The 15,010-nt window shown below is 43.8% G+C and overlaps 1 protein-coding gene across 3 annotated transcripts in view; it reads left to right on the top strand.

Moving 5' to 3' along the window:
• The window catches only part of MYO1C (myosin IC), a 65,569-nt gene that overhangs the window by 21,544 nt on the left and 29,015 nt on the right, over window positions 1–15,010 (top strand). The window contains exon 1 of one of the 3 annotated variants that reach the window (XM_074160824.1): window positions 10,355–10,469. The exons of the other annotated variants lie outside the window; for them this stretch is intronic. Coding sequence (XP_074016925.1) covers window positions 10,452–10,469 — 18 coding nt within the window. The 5' untranslated portion in view covers window positions 10,355–10,451. Of the gene's footprint in view, window positions 1–10,354; window positions 10,470–15,010 lie in introns of those variants that run through there. 3 annotated transcript variants of the gene reach the window in all.

The raw sequence follows: 15,010 nt of genomic DNA, 5'->3' as shown, positions 1-15,010 counted from the left end.
TGTCAGCCTGGTCAGAAGGAGATTACCTCAGACAATACCCTTCATCTGGTGGCTTTTACCCTCTTTTTCAGCAGCAGCAGAACAGACAGGGTAAAGGGAAGCAGTTCAGACATAAGCCAGCTGCAATATCATCTGCCCACGTGCTCCTGTCGGTTGCCAGGCCTCAAGGCTGACACGCTGCCAGAGAGCCCGTCTACGCTGCCTGTCGACTTTTCTTTAGGCTGCTTTTGGAAACTGCTTAGGCCGTTTCTTTTAGCATAATCTAGAATTTCTGCAGATCATTGGATAATTCTTTTTTTTGGGTTCATGATCTAGTTTTACTCCAGACTGTTGTTGAAACTCTTTCTTTAAACTTTTCATAGGGGACTTATGCCATCACAATAAATGTCAAATGCTCTTTGTTCCCTTACAAAGAAGGGTTTGAGAGAAGTTCAGTACCATATGTGTTCCTACTAGTCTTATTAGAACTTATTTATAAGTTTTCACTGTCCCAAAATAACTGCCTGCCTTAGGCCAAGAAAGTCAGTTTGGGACAGAGGAAAAAAAGTGGTGGAAGTACAAATTGTGCCTGTAAAATCCACACTTATAAATCATCAAATTAAAAAACTACTCGACTTGTTTGAATGTCTAAAGCATTGAATGTGCCCTTTTTCTGGGCTTGCAGAACTGGGCTCCACTTGGTAGTTTGTTGTTTGCTTACAGCATTGCTAAGTTTGCATTAAAAGAGAGTCACACCCAGAAGGAAAACAAGAACTTGTTTCTCCCAGGTATCGCCTGCTTCTGGTGTCAGAATGAAATGTCAAAAGAATTCCTGCAGATTGGTATGTTGGGTTGTTTTTTTATTTTCCTTAAGGAACCTATAGGCGTGACATGGAACAGACCTGGCACATGCCGAATATATAACAATACGAAATATTGCTTATAGCAACACTTGCCTAAAACTGATACATACATCTTTATGCTACTATAAACTTTCCATAGTAGGGGTTTAGTTATTACACTACCAGGAGCGGTGAGTAGGAGTAGTTGTTGGGGCATCACTCATGTACAAACTATTTTATAAAAAGAAAACCCAGAATTTCAGGAAATACATTCCTCATGTGATCCTCTCTCCTGTGCTTTTCAGGAAAGTTTTAGCCATTTGACCTTTATTTTTCTGACACTGGAAGCTTGAATATACGAATATAATCTAGAATATTACCTGTGCTCCAGTCTCCACATAACAGAAAAGTTCATGATTTTGACAGCAAACTAGGAGTTCAACAACACCTTTATTCAGACTTTATGAAAAGCTTCACATTAAGTAAAAGAAACAATTTCATTTGGTTATTTTGGAGGGAGGTTATTTCCTTTTTAAACTACTTTTCAAGTACCAAATGGTCAGGGTCTGGGTGTGGTTTGTTTTAATGCAAAACTGCATTGATGAAAGTTGTCAATTAAAAGAAAAAAAGGACGATGTAGGACAAGTCAGTCAAGTTTAGTTGTTTCTTATAAAGCAGTCTGATATAGTGGATAAATCTGTTATTTGGATTTCTGTGAAGTGATATGTGTTGACACAGTTAAGCATAATGTCATTCAGATGGGCTTCCCTAGGTTTCAGATTTAACCCACTAAAAAAAATAAAGCAGCTTAAACTTACTCTTTTGCTGTCAGCAGTTCTAAACAGACAGTTCCTATATTTAGAGGAGAATCTCACGATTATCATCAGTGGCATATTCCCATTGAAAGCTGGGAAAAACCTGGGATCCTGTCAATATAACGTTAGTAGGGATGGTTGATCTCTGCTTCCAGGTTCCTAGTCTCATACCTGTGATTATTCTCACTTTTTAGAGCCAAGACAAATACGTTATTTCTGCTGGAGCAGACTTTTTGAAACTTAACAAACAACTTACTGACTGCATCCTTTGACTTGGTAAGAAAAGTAAGTAGAAAAGACAACAATGTTTGGGTCCGGGCATGAAGTTGAGACTTTGTACTGACTTAGATGCAAAGGGAGTTAGTTCCCAAAACGTTGTTTTATCCAAAATGAATTAACTTCCTGATACCACTGGCCACAAGCAATACCAGCAGAGGCCATCTTTCTGAATTGCTTTAGAATTGTTATACAGCAGTTATTACATTAGAAAAGAGGCTTAAGGGTATTTAATCTAAAATGCTTTCTTGTAGTTGGTTTTCTCTAAGAGTCATAACCATTTATGTTTGCCAGTTCTTAAAAAAACCTGCCTGTTGCCTTCACTTGTTTTCCCTCTCACCGTGCAGGCAAGAATGTGAAATACCTAATTGGACAAAAATTAAAGGTCAATTTAAAAATCTTTAGAAATCAAGATGTCCCTAAAGATAAGTTAAATATGAAACATCCCTCCTGTGACAGAGTTGCTCTATGCCCTGGAAAGCTTAACACACCCTTTCCTGGCCGGGTAGTATGGGGACAAGGTATGAGCAACTGGTGAGGAACGTACCTGAGAGCCTGGTTACACTGGAGCAATCCTCTGGAACAGTACAGGGAATGGTAAATCTCAGCCATGGTCTCACCGGGACTGTGAAGCTCCTGATGCTGTGATGTAGAGGAGTGCTTCTGCTGTCAAAACTCTGTCTTAACCATCTCATCAATGAGCCTTTCATAAGCCTTGCTTTTTCTTTTTTTTAAGGCTCTCAGCCTAACTTTGTCGTGGCCAACTGACCGTTTCAGCTCAAGGAGGTCTCACCAGCTAGCACGTTGAAAATCTTGGCTGGGATTTGCCCTCTAGTTCCTCTGGAAGCTGTGTAACTCTGCAGGGGCTGCATTTGTAGACAAAAGAGAGGCAGGAGGTGGCAGGGCTACAGATACAAAATTATTTGTACGTTTTGTCGCAAATATCTGTTGCTGTCAGGAAAAAATAAAAGTCTGGGTGATAAACCTGTCTAGGAATTTACATTGTACTCATTTCCATGGCAGCTACGGGGCTGTGTCAGGCTGTGTTTGCTCAGCAAGCTTCTCTGTACTGGGAGACGGGAGATGGAAAGATACCCCTCACTGGGGATCACACGGAAACGCTCCAGATAAATCACTTTATCCAAACGAAGTCTTTGTGAGCTTTGTGGTAGGAACTCCCTGTCATTTGTGTAAGAAGGAGGAAAATATGTCTTTAGCTGGGTTTGCAGGTTCTGCGTCTGTTGAAGTGACAGTAGAAGGTGTGCATTGGAGCTACGATGAGGGCTCCAGACAGGAGTCGCTCTGACAGTTCTCCTGAGACACACACAGCTTGTTGTAGTTACAGCTGCTGCTGAAACTGTTGGCCTGCGAGACATCAATACATTCAATTACGTGGGAACGCTTTGAAAATTAGGTTAAATGGCTCCTTCCGCAGGTGCCCAACATCTTTATAGTGTAAACCAAAATGAGCGAGAGCTGTCCAGGTCACCAAACGCAGCAGCAGTTGTGGATCTACTGCCTGGGAAGGGCAGGTGGGGGCTGTCAGCCTTCCTTCTGCATTAGCCCTGGCCTCGCCGTGCTTTAGGACGGGGCTGTGTCTTTCCCTGCCTTTTCCCTATCAGAGATGATTTGCAAGTGCTATTTTGTAGCTTTAAAAGTCTTGTTCTGTCCTTTGCCTCCTGTGAAAAAAGCAATGACATGATAGAAAAAGGAACAAAGCAACTCTAATTTGTACATTTAATTTTCTATCTGGGGCTGTGGGAGAGGCTGCTCTGCCCAGAAGAGGAGACCCAGGTTAAGCGCTGCCCATCTCTCCGGAGGGAACCCCGCGTTCCCGCACGCTGCCTGCCTGGAGGGGACCGAAGCGTGAAGAGCCCTGCTCTGCCTGTTGTGTCCCTCCTTGGTACTCTTGTATGTTCTTCTTTTCCAGACTGCAAACAGTTTAGTGCTGATCTGGCCTTATATAGTAATTTCCTATTATTAGAAACATTTCCTTGGGATCTTTGCTCAGGGAGTAGCAGAGGGAAATCCTGTTTCCTTCATCTAACATGCAGGCAAAGCACCAGTGTTCACTCTTTCCTTATCTAGTGCTGATAGAACAAGAAGTTTTTGTTATGATGTGCTTTCCAGTCTTAATCCCTTTCTAACACTAAGCCTCTTTTCAGAAATGTGGAAAAAGAAATTTGAAGGAGTAGGAACTGTCAGCCACCAATGAGAGCTGTACAGCGTTGTCTGCAGCTTGTAAGTTCTGCCTGTTCTTTCTCAGCCATGGTTTTCTCTCTCAGATTTAGTCATCCGGATGCTTTGGAAAACAAATTTTCTTTTTCATGTTGTGAAAAATAGTGTGTTAAAATATTTCACCTGGGTCTGCTGGGGTATTGGTTGAAAACTAATGGCTGTGTTAAAAAAGAGGAATAATTATATATTAAGGAGGGAGAAGTTTTTGTTTTGCGTGAACAAGAATGTGTCTGTAAAGGAGAGATTGGTCACTGAAAGCACAGAGATATGCACAGGCTTTGAACACTTAATTTTTCCTGTGAAAACATTTTTTCCCCTTAAAAGGAAGATGTAGGTCCTGCCACTGGGAGTGACTGTTTAGAAAGTCAGTCGGGAGGAATGCACATCAGCTGGACTGAGTCAGGCTGTTTGTATTCACAGCTCCCTCCGAACAGCTCTCCTTGTCCTCACCACAGCCCCGGCAGGGGAGCTGCTTAAAAACGATTCTATCAAAGTAAGGGCAAAGCAATCAAACCGAATTAACTGTTGTTTTTAAACACTTTGCTGTTGAAGTTGGCTCAGCAGTTACTGTTGGAGTCAGAATGGGTGGGGTGTGTTTGTAACATCAGCCGAAGGGGCGACTGTCCCGCGGTCCTGCAGAATGACCAGCAGAGCCAGAGCGGCCACAGGCGTGAGACAAACTGCCATCATATTAAGGCCATCTGGTAATTATAAAGTGGGACTTTGTTCCGACGGTCACTGTCAAAGCCAGTCATCCATTTCTGTCTCGCTGGTTCAGCAGAGAGCAACAACAAGGCAAATTTATCTTAATTTGTTAGATAACCCAGTTTTGGTTTTCACTCACGTCACAGACCCAGAATTATTGTGTGTGTGCGGGAGCCATAACTAAATACGAGTGCTGCGTATGTGCTTTTTAATCCGCTGTTTCTCAAATACATCTATCATCAGAGGTATCAAAGTAGTGAATAGCACCTACAGGGAAAGTGGAGTACAAGGAGAGGTGTGCGTCTCCATCTTCATTTTTTGGTAACATTCCATTTTTTTTGTAATACCCTTGTTTATTTGTGAAAGGCTGAGCTTGGGAAGAAGAGATGTTTAGTGTTCTCACTGTTGAAGCTTTCTTGAAACAAACAAAACCAGTATTGACAGTTTTAGGCATTACAAAGCATAAATTAGAATCCAAAATAATAATTTAAATATTCTTTGTCTTCTGGTTTTTGAACCCTCTTGGCCACACCTATCATGTTTTAAAGCTTTTGTCTATAATCGTGCAAACCCATTCACACAGAATCGGAGAATTTGGAGAACTCGTGGTGATGTCATGAAGTTTGCGGTAACATTAAGGAACTTTACTGTCTTGACACCTTTTGAGTGAGTATAATGGGCTTTTGATTTAACCTTGGTAGTTCTGCAGTTTCATAATTGACCAGGAAGGTTGTGTCTCCAGGGACCAATGTCCTGTGTCCTGGCTTCTGTTCCTCACTACTTGTTTAGGGGACAGCTGGATACTCTGCGTGGGGAACAAGGAGATGCATTAACACAAACAAAAAGAGGGTAGAAACCAGACAATTCTTAGCGGAGCTAATGGTATGGGGAAGAGGTTCTGCCTTGTTATCAAGCCTGTTACAATATTTAATGTTGCTGCTTTGGCAGGGCATTGATTTATCCAGTTATCATGCAGTCAGATGTTCATCCTCTGCTGGGATGGGTTTTTTTTCCTAAGCAATGGGCCAAATGTCTGTCGGAACCTCCAGTTTCTGCTATAGGGTGTCTTAGGAATGTGAGGCATTTTAATTAGTTTTAGGTCAGCATAGTCTGGACAGCAGGACACATGTGATAGGTTAAAGAAATTTCTATTTTTTAAGACGTTCCTCTGACCTGCGAGAGGAAGGGCTCTCAAATTCCTGGCCTGTTAGGGTGGTTTGTTTCCCATGGTGTCTTTGCCAAGTGCCTTCTAATTATGGAATGTGTGCTATTCTGTAGTTCTTTTGCGAGGCAGAAATAATGACTATTATAAAAATCCAGGAAAAGAAAAATATATGCATTGATAGGTGAACTTGACGCCTTTTGCTTTTGGAGTCATGTAGATGTGATCCATGTTGATTTTTGAATAGCATAAACCCAAGCCAGCATCTCTTACCTCCAGATTTACATGGCGCAGGGGAATCTGCCCAGCGGAGGGGCAGACTGGTTTGATGATGGGGCCAAACTCTCTTTTTCAGCCGAGCCACTGCTCGGGGCTGTAGCTCTGCAGGTCCCGCGCTGCACCGGGAGCCCGTTGGAGCAGGGCTGACAGGAAAGGCTTCCCGTCCCCTCGCTTTGAATGTGAAATTGTATGCAGGGAATCAGCTGCTTATCAGCACCGAGCAGAGCAATCCCGGTGCTCTAATCCAGGCTTTCTATGAGTCACTTCTAACTGGTGAGGCTTGGAAAACTTGATTCATACCCCTGCCTGTAGTTGCCTGTACTGGTGATACAGACCCAGCCAGCCACCCTCAGCAGAAATCACAGACAAGGGCTGGGCTCTGTTGCTGGAAAGGAAGAACCCGGTTTTATCACCCTAACAGTCATGGATCAAGATCTTTTAAATCAAAATTATGTTGGTTGTCTCTGCTTTTCAATTATTTTCTTTTTCCCCGTCCCAGTTAAGGCTAAGCCACACACAGCAGTGTTTGCCTCGCCAACAAGAGCAGAGCAGCAGTTCCACTACAGAGAAGCAGACGTTTTGAGTAAAAGTCTCCCCAGTGAATAAATAAATAAATAAAAGGGTTCTCCTGCATGAAAAAGCCAAGGGAAATCTGCAAAACAAAAATAAACAACCCAAAAAAACCAAACCAACCCACAAACAAACCAATCCCAAATAACAAACAAAAGTACTTCTGAATAATGGGCTTTTATATATTCTCCTCTTACGTGGCATTTTCAGTGATGAGATGTGTTCCGGGAAGTGTTAGGAGGTGTAAACTAGGGGAAAGGTGAAGTTGTTAATGTGAAGATAACTTGGTGCAAATACATACCTTAAAATTATATCATGAGTTATATTGACTGTTGTTTGGCTACAACTAGGCTGATCTGAGACATTATGATGGAGAACTGACATTCCCCTCCTGAAGAATTAGAGCCGCCAGGCTACAGCTCTGATTATACTTGGAAAACTCCTGGCTCAGGGCTTGCTGTTGGGATTCAGTGATGGTTAATGTGGCTCAATTTGGGAAATGCAGCTTAGATTTACCTTTGATCTTACCTGTGTTCCTGCACTGAGCCCAGCTTTGCAGTAGTGTCTTGTTTCTTTCAGTGCTCTGAAATACACTGGTGCTAAACCCACCTCTGAAATGTGTCCTGAGGCTGCTTCCATTATTACTTCACCAAACTCCTCCATTGGCTGATGATAAGAAGTCAATAAAAATCATGCCAAATAGTTGTGCAAGAATTGAGAGGTACCACGAATAATTTTTCAAAATGGAATATAACGAGGGCAGAGTTGCTGGTGGCACCACGATGCTCTTCAGAAGCATTACCCAAGCTTCGTCACAAATCCTTGTAACCGCTGGCACCTTCTTCCTGTGACGAATGACATCCACCGCAGCGCAGGATCTCTGGGATCAATGCCCTGGGTCAGAGCTAATTAGAGGGGAGTGCTGCATCCAACCACGGACAACATCTGCTACATTGCTTGGGTTTTAAATAGCCTCCTGTTTGAGCAGTGGCCGTGCAGAGTCTTGTTTTGCTTTTAAAAAGCTTTAAAGTAAAGCAGGTAGCTTTTTGATTTAAATATTTTTACTTCAAAGCTTGACTTTCCCCTTTCTGTAATATAATTTGAAAATTATGTGTTTTGATAAGAAAAAAAAGAAAAAGCAGTGCTCTTTAAGCAGAGCTGACTCCAGATAGTGTCAGTCATGAAATATCAGCAGTCGAGCTTGGGAATGATTTCATGGCTCTGCGTCTTCAATGGTTGGGGAACCTGCCTTTTGGTGCTGCAGAACTTGGGTGATGACTGCCACAAGGGACCGCTGGAAATGGATTCCAACAACTGAGATGCTGTCAATGTTGGTTCTGGGCAGGTATGTAAAGTAGGGTTTACTCTAGTAAACCTAGTAGTAAATGCCTGCTGCGTGCAGTCCTGCAGTCGTATCTATCTAATACGCCTAAAAAGTCTCTTTGGCCCTTAGAGAAAGAGAATTGGTTTATTTACACTTCCTTCTGTTATCCTGTGATCGTGAAAAAAGCCTTCCTCACTTAAGAAAAGAAAAAGAATATCCTCTGAAACAGTTTTGTGATGACAAAAGGGCATTATTCAGCTTGCTGCCTCTGTTCACCCGCCTGTGGTAGTGAACTGGTCGTGATAGCTGGCATTCAGTGTGATACCAAAATTTCAGAAGTATTCGAACAGATGCAAGAGGGTTTCTGCAGTAGTCTCATCTCTTTTCAGATGATGATGCACAGCAGGAAAGATTATGTTCCTATTAATTTTGATAAGGTTCTTGTGGAAAATTAGGTGTTGTTTGGATCAGGCTGATGTTTGCTGAGTGCGGATGTGGCCGCGTGCATTTAGAGCAAATGACCTCTGGAAATTACACCAATGAGTTTGTAGTCTTAGACTAAGTTTGACACCTCCAAACTGCAGGTGCAAGTTAGGTGTTTTGCCTTGGGGGGGGTGTGTGTGGTGCCTTGTACGGTGTGGATAAACCTGCATCTCGTTTGTAGCCATGTGCCATGCTCTTGGCTAATTGCAGAGCCCCATATTACAGCTCGCTTGGAGAGGGGTCTGTTAGGAGGGGGATACAGAGGAAAATGGGTGGCAATATGCTTTATGCAGATGGTGATTATCTGTGTGGGGAGACTTGCAGCCAGGAAACCATCATCTTCGTTAGCTGCTACGAGTCGGATCAAACAGCGGCTAATTTTTTAGTCACCAGTGCTTGGAAATGGGAGGTCCTCTGGCTCAGGGCAGAACTCATCTCCTTCAGGGCCTGCCTGCTCGTAATGTCAACTACTTGTGACCTGGAATACTTGAAGAGCGGTATGCTTTGGCTGGGCCCTGTGCCAGGGCAATGTGCTGTCTGTAACAGATCCATAGCTTTATTTGCTATACCTGTAATTTGTTTTAGGATGGGTGCGTAGCCCAGACCTTTGAGGAGCAAAATAATTGACAGCATCATAGAATAATTTTAGGTTGGAAGGGACCTGTGGAGATCTCTGGTTCAACCCCACTTCCAAGCAGGGCCAATTTAGATCAGATTGCTCAGGCATTGTCTGGTTCAGTCTTAAATATCTCTCAGGATGGAGTTTCACAACTTCTTGGGGCCCCTGTTCCAGTATTTGAGAGCGCTCATTGTGAAAAAATTTCCCAATACCTAACTGGAATTTTCCTTCTTCCAGCTTGTGTCCATTGCCTCTTGTCCTTTCACTTTCCACCTAGTGCTAGCAAAGCCTATACATTTTGGTGTTTGTCAAATGCCTGTATCTCTGGGGGGTGAGGATGGTTTTTCCACACTTGTGATGTAGCTATGGCCATTAATTTTTTTGTGAGAGACCAAACCCTGATGGCCTCGGAGACAGCTAAACGTGGTACTTTGGTTTGCAAGGATTGGAGACTAAGGGCAACAGTGGCTTGACTGTGTCCTGACTTAAGGGTCTTAACTTGGTGCAGGTTATCTTGTGATGAGGACCTCGGGGACCTGGGTGTTAGCCATTATGCTGCGTCCTTGCAAGGGCAGACAATCCAAACCTTTACCCCTGAACTCTTGGTGGTCCTTCAATTTGCTGCAAGAAGTGACTACAAGTGTAATTGTAACACCCGGAGGGGGGGGATTTTGCTGGGGTTGGAGTGAGCTGGGAATGGTTTCAGGGAGCCCCCTTGATCGTGCTGCTGCTGTTTCAGAGCAAAAACATGCCGTAACGGAGCACATCGCTTCCTGTCCCGTTTGCTGTGGTTTTGCATGTTGGGCTCTGCACCAGTTTTCCAGCGCCTGTGATTACTTTTCTTTCCGTTTTTCCCTGTCATTGGGCAGCGGGGACTCTGCAGGCAGGGGACAGCTGACTTCTCTTGAGCTCTGCGCCTCCGTCTCTCCTCTCCGGGAGGGGAGGAGAATTCCTTTCCCTCTTCCTCGTAAAACGCCCTCCCCAGGATGCTCCAGTAGGAGCTGGTGGGAGGGAGGGAATTCTGACTGCAGCGAGAAATGTCATGAAAAAAAAAAAAAAGGCAACTGACAGAAGAGAGAACTTGTCCTCAGATTCCTGCTTTTTGCAGCAGCGTAAACTAAGTCTCTGCAAGTGCTGTGGGAGCTGACGGGAGGCAGAAATGAAGTTCAGAAGCGCGGTAAGATTTATTCAGCTGTTTTGGTGGTTTTTCGGCGTTCAGCTGCGTATCTAGGCTGAGGAGAAGGGAGATAAATTTTCAAGGTTTCAGCAGGAAAGTGAAAGGCTTCAGGCTGCTTTGCGGAAGGACCCCTTCATTGGCAAGTTATGCGAAAGGGGTTGAAATGGGATTAAAATAAACAGGAGGTACGTGTTTTGAGGAGGAAGCCAAGGTGGGAGTTGAGAAAGTGGGAAGAGAAGGGGGGAAAGCTCTGCGCTGCGTTAGGGGAGAAGAAAGGGTGGAGCTTTGGTTTGGGTGGCAGGGGCATGGAGATGTGAATGTACCCGACTGCTGTCCTTCCCAGGGACATGGGCTCCTTTCTCTGTGACCACCACCCTAGGGAACAGCAGGAAATACCTGCCTAAGGACTCATTGCCACTCAGTTCCTCCAGGCTGTATTTACTTTAGCAAAACTTTGTCGAGGGTTTAGCAGCAACCAGAAAGCTTGGGTCTGGAGCTTAGATAAATGAGTATGTGGCAAAAGATTGAGAAGACTAGGATTGTTACCTGGAAAAAAGAGATGAGTAAGAGAGGAGAAAAGGGAAAAAAACCCAAAACAATAGTGCCACAGAGAAGGCAGATGATGAGCTGTGTTGTAACATAGGAAGGGGGACGTTCAGTTAAGTTAAAGGTTGCCAAAGAGATGCAAAGGTTATTTTCCTACAATGCGTAACTGAGCCACGGAATTCACTGACACTGGAAGATGCTGAGGTCAAGAATGAGGGAACGTTATAAAAAAGAGTGTACGTGGACTTTCCTGGATGAGAATGTGCAAGGCTTTAATTGGTAAACTTACCCAATTTAGGAAGAGAAGGATTGAAAACCTCATGTCTGTAGATTTAAGCATTCTGACTGTTGAAGAAGAGTTGGGACGGGAGTATCACATACCTGCTTAGTCTGGAGATCCTTGTGTGTTTTCCCAAATAGTCTAGTGTTGACCACTGTCTGAGAAATGGTCTCAGTGATGCAGGGGAGCACGCAGCTTCTGGAGGACCTGCCTAGTTCCTCCCTGTGGCAGCGTATTTGAAGGTGTAGATGATGGTGCTCGAGAGGCTTGTGCTTGGATTGCTGTTGGCACAGAGGACTGTAGGAGCCAGCAAATCCCTGCACAGCGGTGGGTATAGAGAAAGGGTTTTAGATGTGTTACACAAGAGTGTGATAAGCAGCAATGTTCTAGGGTGGTGCTTGATGTTCTCCGAGAGAACATGTGGGTGTGGAAGTGCCCTTCGCATGCCCTGGGAATGCACTGGAGCACTTGTTCTGTTCGGAAAGTTTTACTGTCTTTGAAAGACATAGTGGTCTGAAATGGTTGTGTGGGGTGTGTGGAAATCCGATGGAGAAGGTGGGAAGGTCTGGTGTGGGGAAGGCCAGAGTGCTGCAAGAGTAAGGATGTGCGACCCACAGGGCGAGGGGAGAAAGGATGTGTGCGTTCAGAGGGAAACAGAGCAGCAGATGTCAAAGAGCAGTGAATAAGGGCGCAGGGTCAGCACCCCACTGCTGCACGGGGGGAGACGGGGAGCAAGTGCCTGCCAGGATTCCTGTCTGCAGGCCAGTGTTTGAGTTCCTGCTCCCCTCTCACCTGCTCGGTCTGGTCTGGAAGTCAATGGCAAAACTTCCTCGGGAGGGCAGTGATCTGAGTTTTTGCTTTTTATACCACGTGTCTGTCTGCTGAAGACATCCCCTGTACTGTGGGATGCACAGGCTTGTGACCTGTGGTCACAGGTAGTCCTGCTATGTATACTGTGATTAGCAACATCTTCTAACGAGCAACAGCTTGTGACATCTGGTCAGGAGCAAAAATGTCAGCCCCCTAAATATAGAAATTCAGTGTATTTACTTTTCCAGCCTCGGTGATCTTTCTGGTTTGCTTAGTTCATTTTTCTTACTGCTATTTTATACTTAGCTTGTTGATTGAAATATCAGCATCCCCTCTTAGGGCTAGACATTTTTCTTCTCCTTCAAATCTATTTTTATAACTCCTTTTTTTCTTTTCACTATTAATTCCTTCTCTTTTTTCCTAATTTACTTTGTACCCACCCCTCCCAAAAAAGTAAAGTCTATAAAATGTAATTATGTCATAAACATTGAACAAATGATATCACCTGCTTGCCAGGCAAACCTCTGTTGCTTTCTTTAGTTCCTGGTCCATCATAATTTGCATTTCTGATTTACATTTGAGCTCCTTTGAGATGGATTCTTACTATTCTAAATGTTGCAAGTGTCAAAGATTATTGATTAATATATTAAGAGTCATAATCAATTGCAGCAGTAGCCACACCCTACGTTATTGTCTTTCAAAAGATTAAATTTTTGCTTTCACAGTTCTAACTCCCCACGACCTACATGCATTAAATAGATACTTAAAATAATGCACACAGTGTGATACATTGCTCACATTTCCCATTCTGCTTTGCATGTTAGGGTGGGAGATTTATGGCTCTGTAGCTTGGAAAGTGAGGGAGGCAGAACTTTAACTTCTAGGCGGTTTGCTAGTGGGGACATAACAAATCTTTGTGAGAGCAGAATAAGCTTGCTTACCTTGTATTTCCAACTATTTTCTGTTTCAATGTATTCCAGTTTGTGCCTACTTAAAATATGGAAGAAAATTGTTTGCAGATATTAGGCGAGAAAGTGGCAGTTCTCTCTCCTTAATATCATTTTCTGAATAGTGTATTCTATAGTTAAATCCATTAAGCATGTGTTTTAGGAGTGGGAGGGACGTATCAGAGAGGGATAAGCAGGTTTTGAGCATGGGCAAGTGCTCCCTGACTCCAGACATTCCTTTGCTGGCGACGTATTGCTCTAAAAGAAGCACAAATAAAAACTGATTCTGCTATAAATGGTCTTTGAGTGGCAGCTGCTGACATGGTAACTTTTTTTTGCAAGTTGAAGTTGTTCCCTTTAACTCTACTAGTCTGTGTCATCGGAGTTGCTATCTGGTTTTCATGCTGTTTGATCTGACAGTTGTGATTTTTCTCAAGTTGTCTGCTCAGAACAGCTTACCACCTTCTGGCAATTACTGCGCTCTTCATTGGACTTACATAATTAAAAGCATAATAAAGCATTTCATGCTGTTATGACATTTTTTCATTAAACAAGTCCAATACATGAGATGTGGGTTGTATAGATTATTGTCTGAGATGCTTCAGATGGCTTCAGAAAGCTCAGATAAATCCATGTGGTTGGTTGCAGAGGATTTTTACGTGAGATAGGGAGCTGCCTCTCAGGGAACCCTCTTCCCAACCCAGCTGTTGACTAACGGAGTTTTCTGTGTCCAAAATGTGCAGTTAACTTTCACTGTGGCGAAAGGGAGGAGAATCCTAAGAGGCTGCCCTTTAATCTGTCAGGGATTTGCTGGCAGGCGGCAAGTGCTTGACTTAAGATCCCTTGGTCCAGGTCCGCCTCAGTTGTTTTCATTATTGCTTTCTCCATGAAAAAGGGAAGAAGAGCTATCCCGTTCTGCACCTCAGGAATTGAGGCCCTGGATGAAATAGTTGATTTTTGTCTGCTCTTCTGTCTAGCCCACACCGTGTCCAAACCCTTCCCCAGGCTGTAGAGTGGAGTAGAAATTGGAGGATTATTTTTTTTTTTCCTTCTTACAGCTTTGGCATGGCAGTGAAGAATGTCTTGCTGTCCAGGAGACAAATGTGTTTTAGCTGCCACCTCCCCACAAGAAGTTCGTTCTTGGTTCAGACTTCTTATTGTCTTCCAGAATCTAATCTGAATTTCCCTTCCCTCTCACATTTGGTTCTTGCCTGTTCTTCCGTTCCCGGCTTTGTAACTATTTCTGGAACCCGCAGATCAATCATCTTTCACTTGATACCAAGATAAAGGTGCCTGCCTCTTTCCATACGGCTCCCGCTTCCTGCCGTCGTTTTAGTGTGAGTCTCCTGGTCTACGGAATGGATACTGGCTGATTTGTACAAATGCATTGTCAGAGGAAAAGATTAAAACACACCTTTTGAGATGTTGAAGGAGAAATTTTGTTTACGTCATGTGACTTTTTCTTTCTAAATGAGATGATTATAAAGTTTCCCTGCTCCATTATAAGACCATTCACTTTGGGACCTCCAGATGTTTTCACAAGCATCGCTCATGGATGCTCCAGGAAGGAATGAGTGGCCTGAACTGCCAAGTGCTGCCCGTTCTCACAGTCATCAGCAGTGCTTGTGCTTCTGGAACTGCAGTGCCAACACTGACCACACCAGAACCCCTCCAGGAAAATCAAGGCTGGGAAATTTCGGTGTAAAAGACTCCTTCCTACACACACCTTGGGCTACGGGGTATTGCATGGCCAATAGACCAGCTGGTGGACAAAGCAGTGGTGGGAGTCAGGAGTGTCAAGAGGATGGGGCCAGTCTTTTTTCAGTGATGCCCAGTGACAGAACAAGAGGAAATGGGCACAAACTTGGAACATAGGAAGTTCCATCTAAACATGAGGAGGAGCTTCTTAACTTTGACGGTGGCAGAGCCCTGGAAGAGGCTGCCCAGAGGGGTGATGG

The sequence above is a fragment of the Numenius arquata genome, chromosome 18, assembly GCF_964106895.1.
Source record: "Numenius arquata chromosome 18, bNumArq3.hap1.1, whole genome shotgun sequence".
In the NCBI taxonomy this organism is placed as follows: domain Eukaryota; kingdom Metazoa; phylum Chordata; class Aves; order Charadriiformes; family Scolopacidae; genus Numenius; species Numenius arquata.
Note: the sequence above shows the minus strand (reverse complement) of the source record. Positions and strands in the feature narration are given on the sequence as shown.